General features: G+C 60.5%; 1 protein-coding gene across 5 annotated transcripts; it reads left to right on the top strand.

The window, feature by feature from the left end:
• Positions 1-39: 39 nt before the first annotated feature.
• CARD14 (caspase recruitment domain family member 14) lies at positions 40-23,887 on the top strand. 5 transcript variants are annotated; one of them, XM_044983283.1, is made up of 21 exons: positions 40-651; positions 7,757-7,975; positions 8,762-8,899; positions 9,691-10,016; positions 11,590-11,760; positions 11,948-12,067; positions 12,482-12,607; positions 13,176-13,322; positions 13,997-14,062; positions 14,385-14,521; positions 14,862-14,956; positions 15,432-15,543; positions 16,246-16,435; positions 19,190-19,316; positions 19,645-19,882; positions 20,574-20,637; positions 21,040-21,151; positions 21,490-21,663; positions 22,117-22,232; positions 22,788-22,903; positions 23,610-23,887. In XM_044983283.1, the coding sequence occupies exons 1-21, from the start codon at positions 636-638 to the stop codon at positions 23,815-23,817; spliced, it is 3,018 nt and encodes a 1,005-aa protein (XP_044839218.1). In that variant the 5' UTR covers positions 40-635; the 3' UTR covers positions 23,818-23,887. The 5 variants fall into 5 exon arrangements, with proteins under 5 accessions (XP_044839218.1, XP_044839219.1, XP_044839215.1 ...); XM_044983284.1 differs by having other exon boundaries at positions 13,997-14,122; positions 15,432-15,465; XM_044983280.1 differs by having other exon boundaries at positions 13,997-14,122.
• The last annotated feature ends 809 nt before the right edge of the window (positions 23,888-24,696 follow it).

Below are 24,696 nucleotides of genomic sequence, written 5' to 3'. Positions count from 1 at the left end.
GATGCTTGGCTTCTCCCCAGGACTGTCCTCTCGTAGCTGGCCCCACAGCTGACATTTTTTCAACTTACCCAAGGTGCCTATTGTGAATCGCTGTCCCATGCTCACAGCGGGAGGGAGCCCTGTCTGCCCACCAGGAGAACCGCTTCCCAGCCCCCGGCTGCTGGCAGCACAGGCGCCCACTCTGGGCTCCGCAAGCTGGCTCTTTCCCCCTGCAGACTACCAAGTTACACACCCCACGTTGTTACACTCGCGGGCCCCGGGCCCTGTCTTCCGGGACACCCGCAGTGTGCACTGGTCCGCTGCCTCCATGGAAGCAGTGCAGCTCAGCTTTCTGTTTTCGCCTCAGTTCAGCACTCTCCTTCGCACTAGGCACTTAGATGGGGTTAGAGTAAAGCCAGATAGAAGTGCATTTCACAAAGCTTGGGATAAAGATTTAAATAAAAGCAAGTGTGAGGGTTTGGCAACGGAAGGTTACAGGTAAAAGATAAACATAAATGCCGTCTGTAGGCCAGGCTTGTTAACGGTTTCCTTTCCTGCCTGGGAAGGTGTTTCTCGCTGAATGGTCCGTTTCTGCAGCGCTTGTCCAGTCCAGAGAGCTGACACACAGAGGGACATTAGGATCAAAAGCCCAGAGGATGCTTCGCTCTGATGGTGAGGAACTGGAATTCACTTACGTAAATCCCCCTAGCTCACTGCATTCCTGACCCACATCCATCCAGAGTCTGCACTGAACTTTGGGTTGTAGCTGGCAGCACCGTGCATTGATATTTCAAAGCCAAATGTGGATCAGGCTCTAAGCTGCTAATGTCAAGTATCAGAGGGGGAGCCGTGTTAGTCTGGATCTGTAAAAGCAGCAGAGAGTCCTGTGGCACCTTATAGACTAACAGACATATTGGAGCATGCATCCGACGAAGTGGGTATTCACCCACGAAAGCTCATGCTCCAATACGTCTGTTAGTCTGTAAGGTGCCACAGGACTCTTTGCTGCTTTTAAGCTCCTAATGTTTGGCTAAATATTCCCTTAAGCTCTCCCCTGTGCTGTAGGTGCCGTACCGTGGTTCCTGTTCATTTGTCAGAGGAGACATTGTGCTCAGCACGGTGCAGACGGAGAGAAAAACCAGTCCCTACCCCAAGGGCCTTAGAGTCTACAAGACAAACACCTTGGGTTGCAGAGGATGGAAGTTGCCGGGAAGTGGGGTTCTTTGCTGGGAGGGTGAAGGTACAGTGCTGGGGGTGTGTGTGTAATAATGGAGATGAATTTGCATCATGATTCGTAGCTAGGTAATACACAGGAGGTCACTGAACTCACAGCAGCCACTGCCATCTGTTCCCCAAATCCTTCCTGCGCAGCCAGTCAGCTTCCTGCCATTTGCCCTTGTGCAGAAGCACTAACGAATGTAAAGAAAACTGACCACCTTTCTCTGGGGCTTCTTGGCTCCCGGCCCTAACTTTTCAGAGCTGATACCCCTGCTGCAGAGTTCTGTTTTCACTCAAAATCCCTAGAGAGGGGGTCATAGTATTCTCATACCCGGTCGGAGAGAGGAGAACGCCCCTATTACCTTCGTCCCTCCGATAGGGCAAAGATGGCTCCAGCCAAGCTGCCGGAAATGCTGTACTGAGGTGGGGAAGGGAGGCTGGAGTGAAGCCCAGTGAATCTTTTATTGGCCCAGAGTAAAATCTGCTGCAAACGGACCTTGTTCCCCAGAAGCAATTCCACTGGACCCTGCCCGGGAGCCCATGCTCCCCAGGTAACAGTCTGTCCTAAATGACTCTGCCAGGGCATGGGGACAGGCAGGACTATTCTGGTCTGTTTTGATGGGAAGATACCGCTAAGAAACCACTTGCTCTGGATCCCTTCTGGCAGGTTTCAATGAGCAACTCTAGGTGCCTGTGTTATTCTTGGGTCGCTGGCACAGTTTCCACCCTGGCATGGTGCCAGCTCTTCTTTTGTCTGTCGCAACCCTGGATTTCCAGTAAGTAACTTGACCTGCCCTTCTACGCCACGGAGGAGGAGCAACTCAGCAGTTCCAGATGATGCCAAGTGGGATTTCCCCACCTGCCCGGCATTCTTGGTGTTGTGGCAAGTCTGGTTGGAATGGGCTGTCCTCACCCTCACTTGTTCTTCACGATGGGCTGCTTTGGTTAAGCCCATTCTCTACGGCATGGGAGTGAGGGAAACGATTTGCTTCCTGTGCACTGGGCAGTGCTTGGTGCAGTCAGTTTCACTGTGGTGTCGCTGGTCGGATGCACTTCCTGTCTCATGCCATGGCAGTGCGACACCACGGGCAGGCTCTTACCTGGGCTGTTTACCTCCAGCAGCGGCAGAGCTGAGCTGGGTGTGCACAGACCAGCACCAGCCAGCAGGTTGGGTGGTGATGCTCTCCGGCATTGTACATGGCAGCGGGGAGGGGAAGGGGCTGGTAACAGCTGATGCCCCAGAATCCTACGGCAAGGGAGCTCCGCCCCAAAATAGGAATTTTTTGCAAGTAGTCAGTTAAAAAAAAAAAAGTCACGGGGAGAGTCCCATCCCCGAAGCTGTGTGATGAGATGCTTCCGGCCGTGTCCCAGTAATGCCAGAGGGGGAACGGTGTCGTCGCCTGGGCCAAGTTCAGAGCTTGCTGGATACGAGGGATACGGGGGTGGGGGTGGGGAAGTCTTTCCCATAGGAATGAGTCTGAGCTGGTGAACAGGCCCATAAGTGTGTGTGACGCGCACTGTAGCGGAACGGGAGAAGTGGGGACCCCACCTGAAACTCCATTGAGCTGTGACCCTGACCGTAGCCCTGGGAGTCCCGTACGTGGCTGCTGCCCCAGTGCCTGCGGGGCTGGGGCTAGATGAACTGCAGCGTCAGGTGAGGACAGTTGTGGAACCTGGCTGAACTTCCTGTTTTAAAATCCCAGCCAGCCCAGGCCTTGCTGCTGCTCCAGCATCATCTGCCTGCTGTAATCCCTGGGGAGATAACCTGCCATCTCTAACAGGTGCAGCAAAGCCGACGCTCCTGTTCTTAACCCTGGGAGTGCTGCATCTTCCACGCTAACAGCCAGAGGCTCGGTGCTCAAAGAGTTATTTTCTTCCCCACCCTTCCTCGCTTGTGGTGTGTAGCTGGTCGGCAGGCGAGGACGGGGACGGACTGAGAGAGCTTCCCCGGCTCTGTTAGCTACACCTCCTGCCTGAGCTGCTGGATCTAGGCATATGAATGGCTCCAGTCTTCCCACCAAGGTGCATCATCCCCACCTGACGCCTGTCGTCCCCGAAGCTCACTTGCCACGGTGCTGCCTATTCCCTTAGCGATGGGAGGTCCAGCACAAGTTCCTTCTCTGCTCTTGACTGATCAAAGCAGTCAAGTCCTCTGCTCATTTCACCCCTGCCCCTCGCTGATAAATTAAACAGCAGCAGTCTTGGGGGGAGGGAGCCGTAGGGGGGCCCCGTTAGCTCTCTGCCATGCTAGACAGGGACTGTTTATCCCTGCTGTTAGTTCCTAATCCAACCTCTATCAGCTTGTCTGGGAGGAAACAGGCTCTGCTTGCTGGCTGCCTCTGAATAGGCAAATGCCTCATCTCCCTTGGAGAACCCAGCCCTCTTGACAAACCTGCTTTGCAGCCGATTGTTCCTCCAGTATCACTTGCTGCCACGGCCCCAGAGCCTGAACACCCAGGGCTCAGCGCGGTCGCGGACACCCAGCTGAGGACAGGTAGGGCTGCCAGCACCTTGGCTTCTGCTTCTGCTCTCTTGGAGCTAAGGTGGGAAGGCGGCTGGTTAACAGGGCCAGTTTGCTCTGAGAGGAGGCTGGGGGCAAAGGTCACAGGGCTTGCAGTGGCTGGAGTGGCAGAGTTGGTCCAGGAGCCAAGGGACACTCCCTTACTGGGGCCAGAGCATCCCACCTGGGAGAAGAGACCCTTCCCCTTCAGTCCCACAGCACTTAACACTGGCAGTGACCCGGGGACTGGGCATCGCTCTCCCATTGTAGGGGGCGTGGGGTGAAATGAAGGCCTGGAGAGGCTGATTTACCCAAGATCAGTCAGTGATTCAGGGGCAGAGCTGAGTACAGCTCCGCTGTCCTGGCTCCCAGTCCTGGTGGTCTCGTGCGTTCCAGTGTTCAGGGAACTAACCTCCTTACCTAGCAGCTCCGGCTCGGTGTCTCACTGCGCCGAGATCTCAGGGCTCGCGAGGGGAGAGTCCCTTGGCACCAGTGTCATCCCTGTAGCACCCAGCCTGAGCCACGATCCCTTTGACTCTCAGCCCTCCCCGCAGCTTCTGTTCTAACTCGAGCATCCCCAAGCCCATCCCGCCTTGGAGAGCTCGAGCTTGAAGTCTTTAAACCCTGATTTGAGGACGACAGTAACTCGGCCAGAGGCTGGGTGAGGTTCTGTGGCCTGCGCTGTGCCGGGGGTCAGCCTAGATGATCACAAAGGTCCCTTCGCAAGTCTGAGAGTTGGAGCCTGCTGATTTCCTGGTTGCCTTGAGGAGACACTGAGTCTTTCCTGCCATGCAGAGCGTCAGTGTTTGACTCCTGCAACGTGTCATTGGGAAACACGGGTCATTGACTAAACATGTTTAAAGGGGTCTGGCTTGGGAGGGGCGGGGGTTGATTGATGTTTGTAAAGTGCTCAGTAAGCCTGTGTGCAACCCCCGTCCACCTGAGCGTGTGGGCAGGCGCCCGGGTACCGGCACGTCCGTACGTAAGGAGACACTCAGCCGCAGATCATTTGATGTCCTCCTCTCCCCGTGACACCCCCAGCCTGAAGACTGCTGGTTGCTGAGCAAAACAAAGGATTATGCCAGGGCCTCTTGGCACTCCTCCTACCAGCTGCTGGGCCCTGGAACCCAGCCTCCAAGGCAGCTGCTGCCAGGAGCTAGCAGAGACTCCCACAGTTATTCCTGGAATGAGGAACCAGGCGGAGGCCAAGTTTGGAGCCCTGCTGCTGCCCTACGGGTGTCTCCCAAGGCCAAGTGTGAGTTTAAAGAGCTAAAGGCCTGCGTGAAAGCAGGGGAGGCCACCTCCTTACGGCTGTGCTGGTGCTCAGCCTGTGTGGGCATTGCTAGCTTGAAAGGTGCCCTGCACAGGCGAGGGGGAAGGCCAGGTGTGTGCCCTTGCGTGGCCCTGCGAGCTAGTGGGAAGGTCGGGGCTGGCCTGCCCTGGCTTTGCTGGAGGACTGTTTGGGAGCCGCAGGAGATGAGCATTGTGAGCTCTTGCCGTTATGCAGAGGCGGGCGGGGGGGGGGGTCTCTTTTCAGCCTCGTGCTCCTGGAGCACTGAGGGTGAGGCGGCGTCACCAGCGCGTGCAGTGACTGTTCTGGTATCGGTGCGAAGGCACAGTCATGCGCACGACTGCCAGTAACACCTTTACCTCCACGTGCTTCACACAGGGGCCTGCCTCCAAAAACTCCTCACTCGAATGCCTGGCAGAGCGTGGCTGCCCTCAGCAGCTCCTTGGACAGGAAGAGAAATGGCCTATTGGCTAGAGCCATGGAGGGAGGCAGGACGTGAGCTCTAACTTCTCCTGGCCCTTGCTCTGCACCCTCACGGTCCGGGCAGAGCCTCCCCCTGGGCCTGCTCTCTCAGGCCTCCTGCTTTCCCTGCACTGCTCCCGCATGGGGCCAAGGAAGCCCTGATTGGGTCTCTTCCCCCCGCCCCCCCTTGGCTCAGCTCTCCCAGCCAGGGGGCAGGGAGCCAGCTCAGAGCAGGGGGCAGTTCCCAGGGTTCGGAGGGGGGTGAGCAGGTTCTGCTTCCTCCACCCTATCCATCATCCCGCAACGCAGCCCCCGAGGCCTTTGGGTGGGGCCCAGGGCAAGCGCCTCTGCACCAGCAGCCAGGGCTGGGCTGTGCCCATCGTCCCCCCCCCCCCCCGGGGCTCCTTGTCTGCCCTGCTACAGGTACCAGCCAAGGCTCCTGTGCTTAAAGGTTTTTGTGTCCCTGCTCCTGAGGAGAGGCGTTTCCCTCCCCCCTGGACTTTGTGCCCCTCTGAGCCCAGGGGAAAATCACCCAGCTGGGACCCAGCCATGCCCCGGGCGAGGGACCCGCGCACCGGAGCAGCAGCTTCTCTAGCACTGCAGAGCCGTGTTCCTGCTCCGCACGATCCCAGCCCGGCACTGCTGGCTGCAGGCGGGGAAGAGGGAAGCCAGACTGGTGTGTTCGTTCCATCTCCTGTGTCCCAGGGGTGGGCAGGGACCTTTCCCCCGGGGGAGCGAGGTGCTCACGGCCTGGGCCGGGGTTGGCTCCCCACCCAGCACGTGCAGGGACGCCAGGTCCCCCCAGACAGAGAAGAAACAGGTCAGGTCAGGTTCTTATACTGCTTGTTGCTGCAGGAGCTGAGACGAGAGCCCCAGTGGGTCGGGCCCCTGGGAAAGGGCTCAGGGCCATGGGGGTGAGAGCAGGGGCAGGGGGCCATGGGGCGTGAGGACAGGAATGCAGGGTTCTGGCGACGGGCTTAGGGCCCCTTTTCCTGACGCTCTGGGGGATGCTGCTTTTCTCCTTTTAAAGAGCCTCGCTTTCCTCTGGCGTCACTGCTCCCTCCCTGCTGAAAGTAACTGGGCCAGAACTGCTGGAAAGATGGGAACCAGGGGGCAGACCCTTGGGCAGATGAGGATTGCTGGGTACTTTATGGTTATCTGGTGTCTCCCATCTTGACAGGACTAAGAATGGAGGTGCCCTGGGGCTGGGACTGTGCCCTGCTCCCCGGTTTATATATAGGGATGAGCCTGCAGTTGGCTCTAATCATAGCCAGGAGGCTATCCAGTGCTGTGCAGCCTGTGCATGTCAGATCACTTCACCTGCCGCTGGCAGGCAGCTGCCTCTGGGGTGGTGCATGGTAGCTGCTACACACTGCAGAGCAGCAGTGCATCACTTCCTGTCAGGTGGAATTATCAGTAATGTTAGAAATGATTAATATGAACATGGGAACCCACCAGACACTAATTTAACCACAAACGCCTTAAAGTTCAAAGGCCAAATGGTATTTTATACAATTGCTCTAACCCTGCCCACGAGCCTAAAAAGCAGCAGTCCCTACACCCAGCCCCAGTAACAGTGTGCACAGGCGTGTGCTCAGTGTGCTGACAAACAGGCTGACTTAGGGAAAACCGTCCCATCCTGGCGTGCTCCAGCACAAAACCCCCTCAGATGCCGAACGCTTTTTATACCCTTCAGCGAACAAATGCTGCCACAGCCGATTGCCACGTTAGCCAACAACCAGCTCCAGTTCCAATTTCAGTCCAGATTTACACCCTTCTTCTCCCAAGACCTTTTCTCCTTATCTCTACCCCTCCTTCTTGCCGACCAACAGCTTTCCACCGCACCTGGTTAACATGGGCTTTACGGGTCAGATAAGGCTCGGGGGGTGGGGTGGGGTGGGAAGGGCCGTGCTGGCTCATTTTAAGACAGATTATTTTTGTCTTGTTTAAAACCATCTGTGGTCACCCCTGCCAGTCAGAGGCCTTCCTTTTAGAACCTTCCTCTTCTCTCTTTAGTCAGTCTTTGAACCAGATGTCCTCCCTCCGTCATTCCTTCTGGCCTTAGATCTCGCCATCGTCAAGGCTTCCTGCCATGTGCAACACAGAGATTCACGCTAACCCTAATTCTCCAGTTCCATAGTTATTCCACATTGTCCCAGATCACCATGAAGAATCTTGTCTTCCCAGCGACTGCTGATAGGTAACCCGTAATGTGCCGTCCAGGGCTGGGCCTGGTCTTTCACCAGCATCTCTCCTCTCTTCCTCCCGCTTTTCTCTCACCTCCATCCCTCCTCTGCCCCTGGTAGGCCCTGCTATGGCACTCTCTTGCCAGGCAGACACGGAGCTCCGGGACCTGGATGAGGAGCAGCTCTGGGAGATTCTGGAGAGCCATCGCTACCGGATCGTGCGCAGCACCTGCCCGAACCGGCTTACCCCCTACCTGCGCCAGGCCAAGGTCCTGGACCAGCTGGATGAGGAGGAGGTTCTGCATGGCCCCCAGTTCACCAACAGCGCCATGAGAGTGGGTGAGTGTCCAGGACAAGGGCTCTTCCCTGAGGGCCCATGTCAGTGCCGCGGCCTGAGGGCCCCATCTTGGAGCTGCTGCTTGTGGACAAGGGCTGGCTGGGATCCCCTCCAGAGCTGCTAAGCGCTGACCCTTACCCCGCGGCTCAGACCGGCCGTTCCTGCATGCGCCACCTCTTCCATCTTCCCACGGGGAGCAAGAGGCTGGGGCCAGCCCTGGGACCTGGGGCTGCTGCCTGGCAGTGCACTTCCCGCAGCACGGGGCTTGCTGAGAGGCCGCCTGGGTGCACAAGGGCGCCTGCTGCCCTCACATATTGCCAGCAGCCCCGTGCGGCACCCCAGGGTGTTACCTCTCGCCCCGGCAGGCAGCGCTGGGGACAAGGCTCTCGGCCTGGTCCATGTTTACACGCATTCCCCGTTTCTGGGGAGCTCACAGCTTGGTCTGCTGTATCTTGCTATGGGGACGTGCCCGGCTGGTGCCTGCGGGCAGACCTGGGATGAGAATCCCCCCCCCCAGCCCCACCCATGTGCACCTGGCCTCAATCTATTACTTTTGTTTCTCTTTACGCTGTGTCAGGTGACTAATGAACGTGGGCCATGCAGAGCGGGTTTGATACAGACCTGGGGAGAGCTGCAGAGCCAGGCAGGGCCATCGGCCCAGCCAGGCACCAGCCAGAGCCAAAAACGGGGCCTGTGCGGGGATGTGTCCCCACATCTGGCTCCAGGGGCACTCTGGGTCCTGCTAGGCCTGTGGTCAGTGGGCCTGTGTTTTTCTAACCCATCTCTAGGTCACATGTTGGATCTTCTGAAAACCCGGGGGAAGAACGGAGCCCTGGCCTTCCTGGAAAGCCTGAAACTTCACAACCCCGACACCTACACCCTGATAACTGGCCTGGAACCCTCCATTGACCTCAACAACTTCAGTGGTAAGTCGGCCCCCACTGCCAGAGCTGTCTCGGAACCCCCAGCCGCGAGCCCTCACTGCAGGGCAGCACGAGAGGACAGCGTGAGACTGTTTCCTAACTCGCTAGTCGCTATTGTTCTGCCCAGGTCTGGGGACTGGAGCTGGGTCGTTCCACCAGCGCGTGGCAGTCGTGATTACGACATTGCTGGGACACAGGCCACAATCTCGCCATGTGGAGGGCATGAGGTGGAATACGGGGGAGGAGCCATAACCTATGTCCATAAAATGCCCTGGCTACTATTGCAATGCTACTGGCAGAGCAAACTGGCCCCAGGCCACGGACCAGGGCAGAGCCGAGGGGTGAGCTATGGGCGTCTCTGGGACAGGCACCGTCAGTTCATTACACGCACGGTCAGCACCCAGCACGACGGGGCACCAAGCCTTGAGTGAGGCCTGTAGGCTCTACCACAGCAAAAATCATCGACGACAATGTTCCACGGCCATCGTAAATCACCTTGCTTATCCGCTAGGGAAGGGACGTCCCTCCACTCTCCCTGCCCTGGGGAGCACCGGGGAGGGGACGGGCAGAGCCCTGGGAGGGCATTGGGCTGGCTCTAGGAAGTGGGAGCTCCTGTGAAATGTATACGGCGACTAGTGAGCTGGGGCCCTGTCCCTGCTGCTGATCCGGGGTGAGCAGGGGGCTGGGGCTCAGAGCCTGCTCGGAAGCGCTTGGCATGCAGGACTCTAGAGCATGGGCTGGGGAGGGCTCTCAGCTGATTCGTGCAGGCCGGAGCTGATCTCCCCTCACCGCAGGCCTGATTGAGACCTCCAAGCTGACCGAGTGCCTGGCGAAGGCCGTGAACAGCTTGCAGGAGGAGCTGACCCAGGAGAAGCACCAGAAGGTGTCTCTGCTGCACCACTGCCGCCAGCTGAAGGACCACGTGTCCCAGCTGGAGGCCCAGAACAAGTGTCTGCGGGGCATCGAGGCCGAGCACAACCGCATGAAGCGGGAGGTCAGCTCCCACTTCCACGAGGTGCTGAAGCTGAAGGACGAGATGTACAACCTGTCCATGCACTACACCAACGCCCTGCAGGAGAAAGACCTGGCCATCACGCGGAGCCAGGGCCTGCAAGAGGAGGTGAGCACCACCCCGGGCCTCGGGGATGTCGTCACAGCACCAGTGCCCAGGGCAGCACGTGCCTGCCATGGACGTCCCACCAGGGACGTCTGGCCCCGCTGGCTGGGTTCGCTTCTCACCCAACAGCCCTCACTGATATCCGGCCCTCAGTGCCCTTCCTCCCCCAGGACTGGCACATCGACTGCCCCCAACAGTCCTGCAGCTCAATAGCTGGCTTCCCCGAAGGGGGTGGGACTGGCGGGCCGGGGTGCTGGGGTAGGGAACCCCCTGGGGCCCGTAGGCTCTTCCTCGTTAACTCCAGGTTGTGAGTTTCTGTCGGTCTCAGTATCCAGACCCAGTCGTCCCCTTCGTACCAGAGCCCCTGCCAAGCCGTTCACGACAGCACAGCGTATGCCTCCTTGTCCCCCAGGGACCTAGCAGGCAGGGCTGGCGGGATCCTAGATCTCCACCCCCAGCCTGTCGAGTGCTGCCTGAGAGAGGACAGATGGGCCAGCACCCCGGGCCATGCGCACTCTGCCCCATCTCTGTGGTGTATGAGGAAGGCCTGGGGGCAGTGGATGCACCACACGAGGGTGACACTGACTTGCCCACCCAGGCCCCCGGAGGGTGTGAACTGGGATTCCCTTTTCTCTTTGCCTGGGTGCATTGTGGGGGTTCAGTCACTCTGCTCTGGCTCCCAGGGGTCCAGGGGTAGCGTGTTCCTTACTGGCATTCCACAGGTGGCTCTTGGACGTGTTGGACCTTTCACATGAGTTACACCTTCGATCCTTGGGAAATTAATACAAAATTGAACAAAGCAAAAAGGCTGGGCTTTCGCTCCCCCACTAGGGTTCACAACCCTCCAGGATTGTCTTGGAGCCTCCAGGAATTAAAGAACAACCTTTAATTAGAGACTATGTCATGTGATGAAACCTCCAGGAATACATCCAACCAAAACTGGCAAGCCTCCCCCAGACTGGTGCCAAGGGCCCTTCAAACAGTCTGGAGAGGTGGGATCCCCCGACTATGTTCTGCTCATCGAATCTGAAATCACCTTAGTAACAGAAGTGCTGACAAACCCCCAAGAGTTGTGTTGACATTTCTGGCTCAGAGTTGAGAATTGTTTTTCGTCCCTGCATCAGCACTTTATAAACATGTCCCATGTCCAAGAGAGAAGACAGCCGTCTAGAACAAAGGGTGGGGTACATGCTCTAAAATGAAGTGGGGTAGGGCTGTGTTCTAGAGTGAATGATCTCGTCTCTGTTACAGAGCTAATGTAGAATCCTGGGTTCTAGAGCAAGCCGTGTGCCACATTCTAGAACACGGTCCCACGTTCCAAAGTCATGGTCAGGGGGGTTCTGTTCTAGAGCAAAACAGACCAATCTCATCCTTTCAGCAGTTAACGTGGTCTTCTCAGCTCGGTGTAAACACTCAAGTTGGGGTTCTAGAACATGGCCCACAGTTGTGTTCCCAAAAAAGGCAGCCGTTCCCACTCTAGATGCTGGGTTCTAGATTAAACGCCGGGCGTAGTGTAGCTGGCACGACGCAGCTGAGTGTAACGGTAGGGACCTGTGCTCTCTTTGTCCTCTGGCAGCTGTATCTGATGAAGCAGGAGCTGCAGCGAGCCAGGGTGGAGTCCTACTGTGAGAGGGAGAGGTCCCTGCGCATGCCCAGTGATCTGCAGCCACAGGCGGATGAGCTGCTGCAGCTGAGGGAGGAAAACGAGAAGCTCCGGTCACTGGTGGTGCTGGAGACTTTCAGCCTGGTAACGCCTCCCCCTTCCCAACTCCCTCCTGTGAACAGTCCGAGAGCCACGGGGTGCCTGGTGGGACCAGGGTTTGCTGGGGAGGCAGATCCCCTAGTTCTAGCCGGGATGCACAAAGCTGCCTGGGCAGCAGCCTCGTTCCTGACCTTGGGGGAGCCCCGCTAACCAGTTGGTGCTGCTTGGCCAGGTGCAGAAGGATATCCTGGAGCAGAACCTGGATGAGGCTCTGGAGGGCAAACAGGAGCTCCTTGATCGAATCCACTCGCTGAGGGACCAGGCAGTGATCGCTGAGAATCAGCGCAAGCAGGTCAGAGCTGCCAGGCCAGAGGAACTGTGTTACTTATTGGTAACAGGTGCTGGAGGGGGGAGGAATCATGCCTAAAATGAGGAGTGGATCAAAGACAAACCCAAGGTTTATGGAGCAGAGCAGCGTCTCACAACCTCCTTCCCCACACCATGGGGTGTCGTCTTCTGGCTGGCCTTCCTAGCCTAATGCCTGGCCCCACTAACCACATGGGTGAAAGCCCTGCCTCACCACACAGCATGGAAATCTGGCCAAGCTTCCCTATGCAGGAGGGATTCTTTGTGGACTGTGGGTAACCTTGGGAGACCAGATCCAGGATCTGTCTCCCTCAGGGCTGGACAAGTGGTCTTGGGGGCTTTCACCTGTCCCCTTTGCTGACTCCCTGCTGCCCACCTGACTCTCTGTGTCTCCCTTCAGTATTGGGAGGAGAAGGAGCACACCCTGATTGAGTGCCACAAAATGAAGGTGGATTGTGAGATCTACAAGGAGAAAATCAGTGCCTTGCAGGGGCAAGTGGCCGAGCTGCAGAAGGAGCGAGATCAGGTACCCAGGGGTCCCCGCCTGGCTGGCTGCATGTATCTCCCCTGCTCAGGGGGTGTCTCCCTCGGGGCCTGCCCACTACACAGCTGGGCTCCTTAGCTCAAGCTGTAGTGGCTGGTGCTGTCAGCGCTGCAGGTCCCTGGTTCAGACCCTGGTGCTGAATAAGGCGGCTGCACGCGCACAGGCTGATTTTGGGGGTGTCATGCAGGGGGTCAGACCACCTGGTCCCAGTGGTCTTTGCTGGCCTTGGGATTGATCAATCCACAGTGAATGGAGATTCTGCAGCTCACTGGGCTTGTGGCTGTTTGGAGCCCAGTGGCCAGGAGGCCTCTCCCTCGTGCCGTGGGGCTGTGCTCCAGCTGGCTAGCCCGGGTGCCCGTTGTTTGTAGCTATGGCCTCCTTCCCCTTCCCCCATCTCTCCGTGAAGTCGTGCAGCCCTGAGCCGGTCTCTCGCGCTCTCTGCTCTGACTACACCGTCAGTGTCTGCCCCTCCGCACCCGGCTGTGCCTCGCCCAGGGATCACCGGCGCTTTGCTCCAAACCTCCCGTCCCTGACGTGTTTGTCCCCCCAGGCATACGGCGCGAGGGACGCGGCCCAGCTGGAGATCTCCCAGAACCTGCTGGAGAAGGATTCCCTCCGCAGGAAAGTGTTTGAGCTGACGGACCAGATCTGTGAGCTGAGGAAGCAGCAGGCAGAGCTGGGCAGCAGGGTGCACGGGGTGAGAGGCTGGCGCCCTGGCACAGCTCCTGTGAAATCCAGCTGGTCCTATGCCCATCCCAGAGGCCAGATCACAGCTTTCTGGCCACCAGCCAAGACCCCCGCAGGAGATGGGCACAAGCTGGGATCCCCATGTCAGCCCGTCTGGTAACACCTGTCCTGCACCCTCTTCCTGCCTGGGACGCGGCCCTCATGGGCGGTGGGTGAACAACAGGCTTGGGGAAGCTAGCCCCTGGCCTGGCCCACCCCTTCCGCCTGAGGCCCCACCCCTGCCACCCCACTTCCACCCCCAAGCACCCCCCTTGCCATGGGTCACCTGGGTGCTCCAGCCCCAGCCCCGGAGCACTGGGCCGGCGGGCAGGCAGTGCGTAGCCCTGCCCCCTGAGCACCCAGCGGATGGCATGCGGCGTCCCCCTCAGCCCAAGAGCACTCGGTTGTGTGGCTCCAGCACAGGGGGTCCCCCCAGCGCTGGGCAGCGCATTGCAGCTGCCCTATCTCCAGCCGCCGCAGGCTTCCCTTCCCAGAGGAGGAGCAGCCTGCCTGGGCAGCAGGAGGGGGCCTTGGGGCGGAGCGTGGCAGGGCCGCGTGGGGCTGTTTGGGGAGGCACAGCCTTCCCAAGCCTATTCTACCAGTCGCCCATGGCCCCATTCTCTGTGCCGTTTGCTTGCTCGGCAGGTGAAGGGGGAAGGTCTCGCTAGCCTGGAGCCGGAGGAGCAGTGGCCAAAGAGGAAGCCGCGGCTGGTGCGCATGCATGCCATCTGCCCCGGGGACGAGAGCCAGGGCAGCCTCGGCGTGTCCGAGGTGCAGGACCCTTCTTGCCGTCCCCAGCCCCTTGTCTTCCCACACAGCCCTGGGGAGGCTCCTTTCCCCCGGCAGTTCCCCTCGCGGCATGATGACAGCCAGAGGGCAGGGCCCACCAAGCCCTACTGCTGAGGGGAGGGCAGGACCTGCCTTGTTCTGGCCACAGCTCCGTGGGCATGAGCCTGGCACGTGGGGCACGGGCGTGGGAATGAACAGTGAGGTTAGCAATGGCCAGTCACGCTAACGGCTCCCTCCCTTGCAGCTGTGCTCAGATTTCAGCGTGAGGACGAGCCAGGAGCTGCCAGAGAGCTTCCGGTCATGCAGCCCCATCCCGCCCTGTAAGCTCTCCCTGCAGAGGAGAGCCACGCAGGAGTGCCTAGAGAGCTCCCTCTCCACGAGGTACTTCCCCATCTCTTCCAGCCTCTGCAGGGTGGCACCATCGCCTGGTACACGCTGCAGCCCTGGTTTGCACTGCTCCTAGCAGCACGTCGCTTGCTGGGTGGGGTGTGGGGCACAGGGTTGCTCATGCTGCAGGGCCTTCTGCTTGGCATTGCCCCCATGCGCCAGGCTATATGTTGTTAACCACTAGCCAGGGCTGTTTGAAACCCAGCCTGCTTGGGCCGCGTGGCTCCCCGTCTCTCCAGCTGTGCACCTGGGTAGCGGGATGCTGTGGGAGGGGCACGTTCTTCTCTTCTGCACAAGCTGACCTGCCTCGTCCCCTCTCTCCTGTCCCCTGCAGCAGCTCCCAGGAGTTCCTGGAGGTGGATTTCAGTCTCATTGCAGGGGAGAAGGCGGAGTCGTCCGACTTGGAGTATGAGATGGTGGAGAAGGACGGTGGGTGTTTCCTTTCCCTACTGGGAACAAGCCGCTGAGAGCAAACTCTGTTGTCTGTTTGCATCACCCAGAGCATGACCCAAGTGCCTTGATTCCATGGGGAGCTGAGGGTCTTGTGACTTCGCCCTGTCTGTCACTCCAGCCCTTCCCCCCACTGATGCACTAATAGGGCCACCATGACCCGAAGTCTGGGATCCTCTGCTGCAGAGCAGGCCCTCCCAGCCCAGGTGCCATCACCACAAGGGGCCCGGCAGATGGATGCAGGTGGCTCCGGGGGCTGTATCTGTGCTGGGTGACAGCTGATCTCTGGGCTCACCAGCCAAATGTGTGTGGTGCTAGCAATGGACCCTGCCTCCTGCCCAGGCTGCCAGCCACAGAGGGGTGCGGGGGGGGGGAGCTACTGAGGGAAGGGGCCTCTTCATCCTCCGTTGCTTGTGCCTTTGCCTCCACTGGTTCAAACTGTCCTTCATTTCAGAGGGCAATGCCCGGCCGCTCGCCTTAGACGAGGGGTACGTCGCGCTGCCCGCGGATTTCTGTCCCCCATTAGGGAGGGCTCTGTGCCCTACGGGAGCCTGGCATAAAGCAGGGTGAGGGCCTCATCTCTGGGATCCTGGTGAGAACTCCTAGGCCTCCAGCTCCGAGGACGCAGCTGTCCCTGGGCAGAGCTGTTTGTTTTCTCGCGCTGAGCTCTCCTCCAGCAGCTCTGGGGTAGAAATCCAGGAGTGCTGCTCTCCCTCTGTTCAGCAGAGGGTCTGCTGCTGCCTTTCATCCAGTTCAAAGCGGACTGATTGCGGGGCTCTGACAAACTGTAAGTGCAGCTGGGTGCACACGAGCCGCCAGACCAAGCGCGCAGGCTAATGCGGGGGATTCACGCCCAAGCTTGCTGCGGTCCCATTGTTCCTGAGCGAGGACTGGCGAAGGCAGGAATCCCATAGTCACTTGGCCGCTGCCCACGGGCCACACCCACCTCTCCTCCACACGTGTGCACAGGGCTACACGCCACTGACAGAGGGGGGTGGGGGCTGACCCCCGGCAAACCTCGGCACCTATGAAGCTTTGCCTCTGGCTGTCGCTGGTTCCTTGCTACACCTTGCCCTGTGTTTAGCACAGAGGGGGGGTTAGCTGAGCTTCTGGGGTCACCTCTTGCGATAGCAGCGGGGCCCTTAGTGTGAACCCCCGACAAGGTAGTAACCGCGGGGGAAGTGGGGTGGTGCAGGGTGGAGGAGGGGCTGCTTGGAACTGGCTCTGTTTCTGCTGCCTCACATGAAGTGTCTCCCTTCCCTCCCCAGCACGCCCATTCGCCGGCGGCCCGCACGGCGGATCCTGAGCCGCATCACCACCATTGCCTTCCACGGCAATGCCCTGCTGGAGCAGATCAGCATCATCGGGGGCAACCAGACCGGCATCTTCATTCACAGGGTCACGCCCGGCTCAGTTGCAGACGAGATGTCTCTGTCCCCAGGCAATCAGATCATGGTGGTAAGGGGCTTGACGTCGCCTCTCTGCCTGTCTGTGCCGCCCGCCCGCCCTGTATCTCTCCCTCTCAGTCTGTGTCTGTGCCGCCCTCCTGCCCCATATCTCTCCCTCTCACTCTGTCTGTGCCCACCCCCCACCCCATCTCTCCCTCTCACCCTGTCTGTGCCCACCCCCCACCCCATCTCTCCCTCTCAGCCTGTCTGTGCCTGCCCACCCGCCCTGTATCTCTCCCTCTCAGCCTGTGTCTGTGCCCACCCGCCCACCTCGTATCTCTCCCTCTCAGCCTGTCTGTGCCCACCCCCCACCCCATCTTTCCCTCTCACCCTGTCTGTGCCACCTACCCGCCCCGTATCTCTCCCTCTCAGCCTGTGTCTGTGCCGCCCACCCACCCCATATCTCTCCCTCTCAGCCTGTCTGTGCCGCCTACCCGCCCTGTATCTCTCCCTCTCAGCCTGTGTCTGTGCCCACCCGCCCCGTATCTCTCCCACTCAGCCTGTCTGTGCCTGCCCCCCACCCCATCTCTCCCTCTCAGCCTGTCTGTGCCTGCCTGCCCCATATCTCTCCCTCTCAGCCTGTGTCTGTGCCGCCCACCCGCCCCGTATCTCTCCCTCTCACCCTGTCTGTGCCCACCCGCCCCGTATCTCTCCCTCTCAGCCTGTCTCTCATTAGTCCCTCACACTTGTCTGCAGTCACATCGCCCTGAACTAAGGCCCAGAATGAATGCCCGAGCCTGGCATCCCCCGGGCACTGAGTTGTTGTAACTGTTGCTCTTCAGATGAGCGGCCAAGCAAGGTCCTGACTGATGGGCTCTCGCTAGACCCCGGCGGGTGCCTGGTGTCCTGGCTGAATTCCAGCTCAGACGGCCACGCTCCCAGACTCAGAAAGACGCAGGGCTGGAAGAACCCTCCGGAGGCCATGCAGTGAGGCAGGGCCAGGGTCACCTCACCCATCCCTGCAGGGGTCTGGCTAACCTGTTCTGACAAACCTCCAATGACAGGAGCTCCTCAGCCTCCCTTGGAAGCCGGTGCCAGTGCTGAGCTATCCTTAGAGCTGGAGAGTCTTTCCCAACAGCCAACCTAACTCTCCCTCGCTGCAGATTAAGCGAATTACTCCGTGTCCTACTTGCAGTGGCCAAGGAGAGCAGTCGATCCCTTTCTCTGCCACACAGCCCTTAACACAGCTGCAGACTGGTATCAGGTTCCCCCCTCCCCCGGCTTCTTTTCTCAGGACTAAACAAGCCCAGGGTTTTCACCTTTCCTCATAGGTCAGCCTCATAGGTCAGTTGCTCTCCTCTGGGCTCTCTCCAGTTTGTCCACGTTTCTTAAAGCGAGATGTCCAGAGCTGGACCCAGCACTCCAGCCGAGGTCTCCCCATAAGTCCTCTCTCACGTGCCCTGCGGTTCCGATGCAGCAAGGAGATCGCTTTCCACTCTTGCCCTAAGGAGCTGGGTCGTGCTGCTGGGCAGCTGCCAAGTTCCCCTCCTGGCAGGGGCTGCTCCAGGCCCCAGCACGCCAAGCGTGTCCCGGGAGGCGCTCTGCTGGTCGCCGCAAGGGCAGCAGGCAGGTTGCGTTCGGCAGCATGCCTGCGGAGGGGCTGCTGGTCCCGCGGCTTCGACGGACCTCCCGCAGGCATGCCGCCGAATCCGCGGGACCGGGGACCTCCCGCAGGCGTGCCGCCGAATCCGCGGGACCGGGGACCTCCCGCAGGCGTGCCGCCGAATCCGCGGGACCGGGGACCTCCCGCAGGCGTGCCGCCGAATCCGCGGGACCGGGGACCTCCCGCAGGGGTGCCGCCGAATCCGCGGGACCGGGGACCTCCCGCAGGGGTGCCGCCGAATCCGCGGGACCGGGGACCTCCCGCAGGCGTGCCGCCGAATCCGCGGGACCGGGGACCTCCCGCAGGCGTGCCGCCGAATCCGCGGGACCGGGGACCTCCCGCAGGCGTGCCGCCGAATCCGCGGGACCGGGGACCTCCCGCAGGCGTGCCGCCGAATCCGCGGGACCGGGGACCTCCCGCAGGGGTGCCGCCGAATCCGCGGGACCGGGGACCTCCCGCAGGGGTGCCGCCGAATCCGCGGGACCGGGGACCTCCCGCAGGCGTGCCGCCGAATCCGCGGGACCGGGGACCTCCCGCAGGCGTGCCGCCGAATCCGCGGGACCGGGGACCTCCCGCAGGGGTGCCGCCGAATCCGCGGGACCGGGGACCTCCCGCAGGGGTGCCGCCGAATCCGCGGGACCGGGGACCTCCCGCAGGGGTGCCGCCGAATCCGCGGGACCGGGGACCTCCCGCAGGGGTGCCGCCGAATCCGCGGGACCGGGGACCTCCCGCAGGCAAGCCGCTGAAGGCAGCCTGCCTGCCGTGCTTGGGGCGGCACAATACCTAGAGCCGCCCCTGCCTCCTGGGGTGGCTGCATTTTGGTGGGGGGAAGCGAGTGTGATATGCCAGAAGCTCGCAAGTGCCTGTTCACTGCGCCTGAGGGGCTGGTGTCCAGACCCCAGCTACCAGACTGATTGGACCCAGTAAATCTGCTGCCTGCCTTGCAGCAGGGCTGCCTTGTGCCTAATGGCACCAGCTGCATGCAAGTGTCCTGCTGGCCCAGTCTGTCCTTCCAATTCACTCCTGAATAGCCAGGTCTCTGCTTCCACCCCTCATGACCCTGCGTCCTCCGGGGAGCTGGGGAGCAGATGGGGAGAGTTCCTTCTCCCCGTTCTCTTTGCTAAGCCCACCTTGTCTCTCTGCACCTGCTGCCTCCTGCAGGTGGATTATGAAGTCACAGACCCAGCATTCAAGGCCATCCTGGAAGATGCAACCCTGGAGGAGGCACTTTGGGTCCTGAGGAGGGTGAACGGCTTCTGCTGCCTGTCGGTCAGAATGAACATGGAGGGTAAGTCCCTCTCGTGCCCTCCTCAGACTGCATCCATCCACCCTCGCTGGCTCCTCCAGCCACGTGCAGTGGGGAAGGGCTGCAGCCTTCTGCCAAGGGGCCCCTGGAGGCAATTGCTGCTCATTGGCACATCCCCCTCCCATCTCCCTGCTTCAGTCCCCTGCACGGTCCACCCCGTAATCCCTTCCAGTCTGCCCCAGTCCCTCCTGCTGTATCCGCACGTCCTCCCAGAGCCAATGCATCCCCTCCTCGCTGCACACTCCCCTGCCCATGCCCTGCTGCACACTCTCCTGCCCACGCCCTGCTGCCCTCCTCTCTTGCTCTCCAGGTTACAAGAGGCTGGTGACTGACCTAGAGAACAAGGTGGTGACCTCGGGTGATTCATTCTACATCCGGGCCAACCTGGCCCTGGAAGGGAAGGCAGCGGGGGAGCTGCCGGTGCAGTGCAATGACATCCTCCACGTCACAGACACTGTGTTCCAGGGCGAGAGCCAGTGGAGTGCCTGCCGGGTGAATCCCTACAGCATGAAGGACATGGATGCAGGCATCGTCCCCAACTACTACCAGTGAGTGGCCTGTGCAGCTGTGCCAGGGGCAGCCTGCTCCTAGAGCTGCTGCCTGCACAATCCCCTTCATGCAGCACAGTCCTGCCAGGGAGTGGCATGGTCCCATGCAGCAAAGAGAATTTCCCTGGCCTGGCACAGCCACTGACAGTGACAGATGTGCCCATGTGGTACCAGCCTAGCACGGCTTTTGATAGCTCAGGCAAGGCTGGGCACAGCTCCTCTTGGGCATGGCAAGGTGTGGCACAGCCCCAGATAATGTACCTCCCCCTGCCCCCCAGCCTCCACCCACAAGAGCAGGGGCATCCTGGGCTCATCAGACAGATGTGTCCCAGCACTGGGGGGCTGCAGCCCTTCGAAACCTCCAAGATGCCTGCAGTCTTGTCCCCCAGATTAATATTCCTGCTGCTTTTGCAGCTGCCTCAGGGTATTTAGTGCCCCTTTCTGGCATGGCACAGACAGGCCCATGTTCTGCCAGGCTCCTTTCCAGCCCAGGCAGCTTTCTGCTTGTGTCCTGGACTCTTTGATGCTTTTCTTTGGCTCCAAGTCAGTGGCCCTTTTATGGCCTTGAGCATGTGGCTGCAGCAGCCCGGCCTGCATGGGAAGGGTTCACTGGCTGAGATACCTGCCCCCTTGCCTGGGGCTGGCTAATCCCATCTCTAACAAACCACGCTCTGCTTCTCCTGCTCTCTAGGGCTCAGCAACGGCTCATCGGCCTAATCCGGGACATGGCCCAGCAGACCATGGCTGCTCGTAAGGTAACAGAACTTTCGGCGCAGGGGACCTGGCCTGGAGGCCTGTGTGTCCAGAATCCCTGGGGAGATATTCACTTTCTGTGCCCTGGCCTCTGCGCAGGGCCCTGCAGCCATGGGAGAGGGGACTGGAACAGTCGTCTCAGCACTGAACGCCATGTCGTGGGCTTGGGGCAGCCCAGGAGTGGAGGTTAATGCTGCACGGTGGGCTGGGTGGTATCCAGGGGGCCGTCACTTGGCATACGGCGAACAACCATTTGGCGCATCCGTCAGACCAGTTTACAGGAAGTCAGCCAGCTGCTGAAGGTTGGCTGAGCTGGTGTCAGGGCTGGCGTCTCACCGGTGGTGGGAGGGGGCTGCCCTGCATCCCTGGGGTCTAACTCAAGGCCTCTCCTCTCTCACCTGCAGGCTTCAGGGGGGCAGCCAAAGCTGGTGCGGATCATCAGCACAGACAAGAGCAAGATCAACCCTCTGTGGTCGTCCATCGACTGTAACGTCTACGACCCCAACAAGGCGGACGGTGCGTTCAGTTAGCTAGAGCTGTCGGAGAGCCCAGAGCCTGCCTCCTGGGGCTGGCCAGGTGAAGCCAGCGCTAGCCCCCCTAGAAATCCAGCCGAGAGCCACCAGGCCTCTGATGAACAAGGGCACAGGCTGGATTGTTCTTGCTGTCGCACTCAGCTGGGTTCAGGGCTCCACAGTGCTGCCCGCTGCGTTCCCTTGGCTGGTGCCAGGCCCCTGCCAGCTGCCATGAACCCGCCTCCCCAGCGTAGCCCCAGCCCTGCAGCTGCCTGGCAGCAACAGGGGTTCCAGTGCCCTGGGTTCACCTGCCCGTCCTGCTGTCCCTTTGTGCCTGCCCAGCCTGCCCCCGGATCTGCCTGCAGGCAGGGAGCTGCTTCACGCTGATGCCGTACACGCTGGTGAGACCCCACAAGCTGGCCCAGCTGCGCCCTGTTCTCTTTGTGCCCACGCTGCTGGGGAAGATCCTGAGTGACAAGCTGTGCCTCACCAAGGGCTTTGAAAAATGCCCATCAGGTACGTCCCTGCTGCCTCCTCTCACCATTGCACATCCTGCCGGGGCCATGCTGGGCGCAGGCGCCAACCTGCTGCCATGGCCATGCTGGGCGCAGGCTCCCATCCCTGGTGCTCATGCAGGGGCATGGATCCAGGTGCCAGGGCTGGCAGCAGTCAGGGCTTGCTCCCTGCTACCCCGCTCCCTCCATGCCCTGCCCCTGAAGCCCCTTGATCTCCCCACATCTGGGTAGAGCATGTCAGTGCTGCGAGTTCACATCCCCAGTGCCCTCACGCTGTCACAGGAGCCAGCGCTGCTTTGCTGGGTGAGTCTCTCCCCCTGCGAGACCACTCCCCAGAGGCCCACGCTGCCGGAGGTGGCATGGTGGGGGGGAGACCCCCTGAGGCCACTCCCGGTGAATCAGACTTGGTTACTTCACTTTCACTTGGCACCTTCCCTACTTTCCCTCCGCCCAGGACTCCTGTGCGAGGCTGAATGCGCAGCCCAGAATGGAACCTTGGTCCGGGGAAAGGGGGAGCTGGACAGTCGCTGCTGTGTCACACACCAGGCGCTTCAGCTGCTGCTGGAGAAGGTAACAGGTGTGGGGCTGGGGGCAGGTGGGACACTGGGCCAGCAGGAGGGACTGAGATGGGTGCTCTGGGCTCTGACTATTGGAGCCTTCCCTGACCGGGAAGCCAGCAGCGTGGAGCCGGGAAGGACGGGAGGAGAGTGAAGGGTTTCTGGTCTCGAACCTGCAGCAGGTCAGTTGATGTTTTACCTGCATCCCCTCAAAGGCCGCCCAGGGAGAGCTGCAGGTAGGAGGGGCACCTGCCAGGTCTGGGGTAGGAGCAGATGGGACAGAGACACCTACAGACACTGCACCGAGACCTGCCAAACCTCCCCGCTACCCCACCGTGCAGCTGCGTCCGTTAATCCCAGTGCCTGCAGCTCCCACGCTGGGGAGCAGAGGGTGAATCTGTATCCAGAGCACAGCAATGGACTCTGTGATGCTCCCTGGCCACAGACTCTTTGGCTCTTGCCAGGGCCTGTTGGGTCACCAGCAGCACCAGCCCTGGCCAGCGCCTGTCCCTTCCCACGGTGAGCCCTTGGTGTCAGCCCCTCTCGTTCTCTCCCCGGCTCCCTCTAGGACGTGCACAGCCTGCTGGACGTGGGGCTGGAGCGCGTGCGAGCCCTGCACGCCGCGGGGATCTATCCCATCCTCCTCCTCGTCTCCATCAGCGAGAAGAACGCCAAGAAGCTCAAGTACGTACCACGTATCACTCTGGGCGGAGACGGGCTCTGGGCCCCCACAGGGCAAACGTCTCCTGCTCACCGGAGACTGCTGGAGCTCTGGGGAATGGGGGCCTGGGCCTGCCCTCCCCTGGGTGCCTCGTGCCACGGCTGCAGCAGCTGAATGCCTGCGTGTACCCAGTGGAGGGGACGTGAATGAGCCACAGGGTGCCCCTGTGGTTGGCTGCACTAGTGATTGATGTAAAGACAGTCCAACAGCACCCAGCAGCCTGGCCGGGGTGAGCCCTTCCCCACTGCATGGCTGAGGGAATGTTTGTGCCCACACCAGGGGCCTCGAACAATAACCCTGTGGCCTCCGCAGCCTCAAGGCACTTCCCCAGGGCAGGTATCGTCCAACCTGAGCACGGAAGGTAAAATGCTCATGCTCAGGTGGTTCGTCAGTGCCAGAGCTGGGACTGGAACCCAGGAGTCCGGGCTCCCAGCTGCCCACTATGTGTATTGCACAGGCACTAAGCCACGCTTCCCAGCAGGAGGCAGGCCTGGAACCCAGGAGTCCTGACTCCATCCTCTTCTCTAGCCCCTGGACAAACAGTGAAATCCTGGCTCTAAAGTCAACAAGAGTTTTTCAACCACTGCCTCTTCTGCGGCTAGCCGGCTTTGTGCTGGTCACCCGGCTCAGGGCGTCCCCTCACGGAGTCTCCCGCGGGCTCTGTTTCAGGAAGGCACTGCAGCGTCTCGGAGCGGCAGAGGAGCAGCTTCTGGACTGTGTGCGGCAAGAGGAGGCCCAGCTGGAGAAAGTGCCCTGCCTGTACGGCACCGTCGCCCCCGACACCTGGAGCGACCTGGATGCGCTTGTCAGCGCCGTGCGAGCAGCCGTCGCCAACGAGCAGAAGAAGATCGTGTGGCTAGAACAAGATCTTCACTGATCGCCCTGGGCACAGGGTGGGGCAGGGGGAACCGTCACCTTGGCAACTCTGCAAATGTCACCTGTTTAAACCAAGAGTTTGGTTTGGGGCGTGGGGAGGGTGAGGGTTGAAAGACCCTCTTACCTAAAGGGTTAAAGGACTTCGCAGCGCTGGGTGAGCCCCCGGCCTGCCCAGCTGGCCTCTGCCCCGTCAGCAGAGAAACACAGTAACTCTGGTTCAGAGAGAGAGGCTGGTTTTAATGCCACCCCTGTCATGGTGTGAAAGGGCAGCTGGCTGGGGTGAGCCGGGGCTGCCTTTGAACTGTGTCCCTGGTGCCAGGGCGGGTCCCCGGGGTGGGCGGGCACCTCTGCCTGGTGCCTGGGCCACCTCCACCTGTTCTCCCCGCCTGGCTCTAGCTGCTCGGATGTGCAGGCACCAGCCCACCTGCGCAGGGAGGGAACAGCAACTCCCGCAGGCCTTGCCACGTCCCCTGCCTGGCTGCCCCCACGGGTCTGCCTCGTCGTACTGGGTATCCCAGCTGCCTCTGGATCTCTGCGCACCCTGCTCCCAGAGCCCTGGGGATAGCAGGGAGCCAGGCCTGAACAGGGTGTGCTCGTTCCAGGGACTGTAAATTCTGTAGTTTGCTAAATTAAACCTTGTCATTACTGTGTGTTCAGACCCCTCCTGGCCCTCCCTGAGGTGGTGACACCAAATCCAATGTACTGGCCCTATGGAGAGGGGGCTCTCAGCTCCTCCATGGCTAGCTGGAGACTCCCTGGCAAATGGGGCAAAAGCCCCGATGTGCGGAGCTCCCAGCAGCACCAGTCCCAACCTCCGGCTGCAGGAGGTGCTGTTGGAGCCACTGCAGGAAGAGCTGCAGTGAGAAGTGGCTTCAGCAGG

Source organism: Mauremys mutica, chromosome 12 (assembly GCF_020497125.1).
Source record: "Mauremys mutica isolate MM-2020 ecotype Southern chromosome 12, ASM2049712v1, whole genome shotgun sequence".
NCBI lineage: Eukaryota > Metazoa > Chordata > Testudines > Geoemydidae > Mauremys > Mauremys mutica.
The sequence above is the reverse complement of the archived record's forward strand: the minus strand, read 5'-3'. Positions and strand labels throughout refer to the sequence as shown.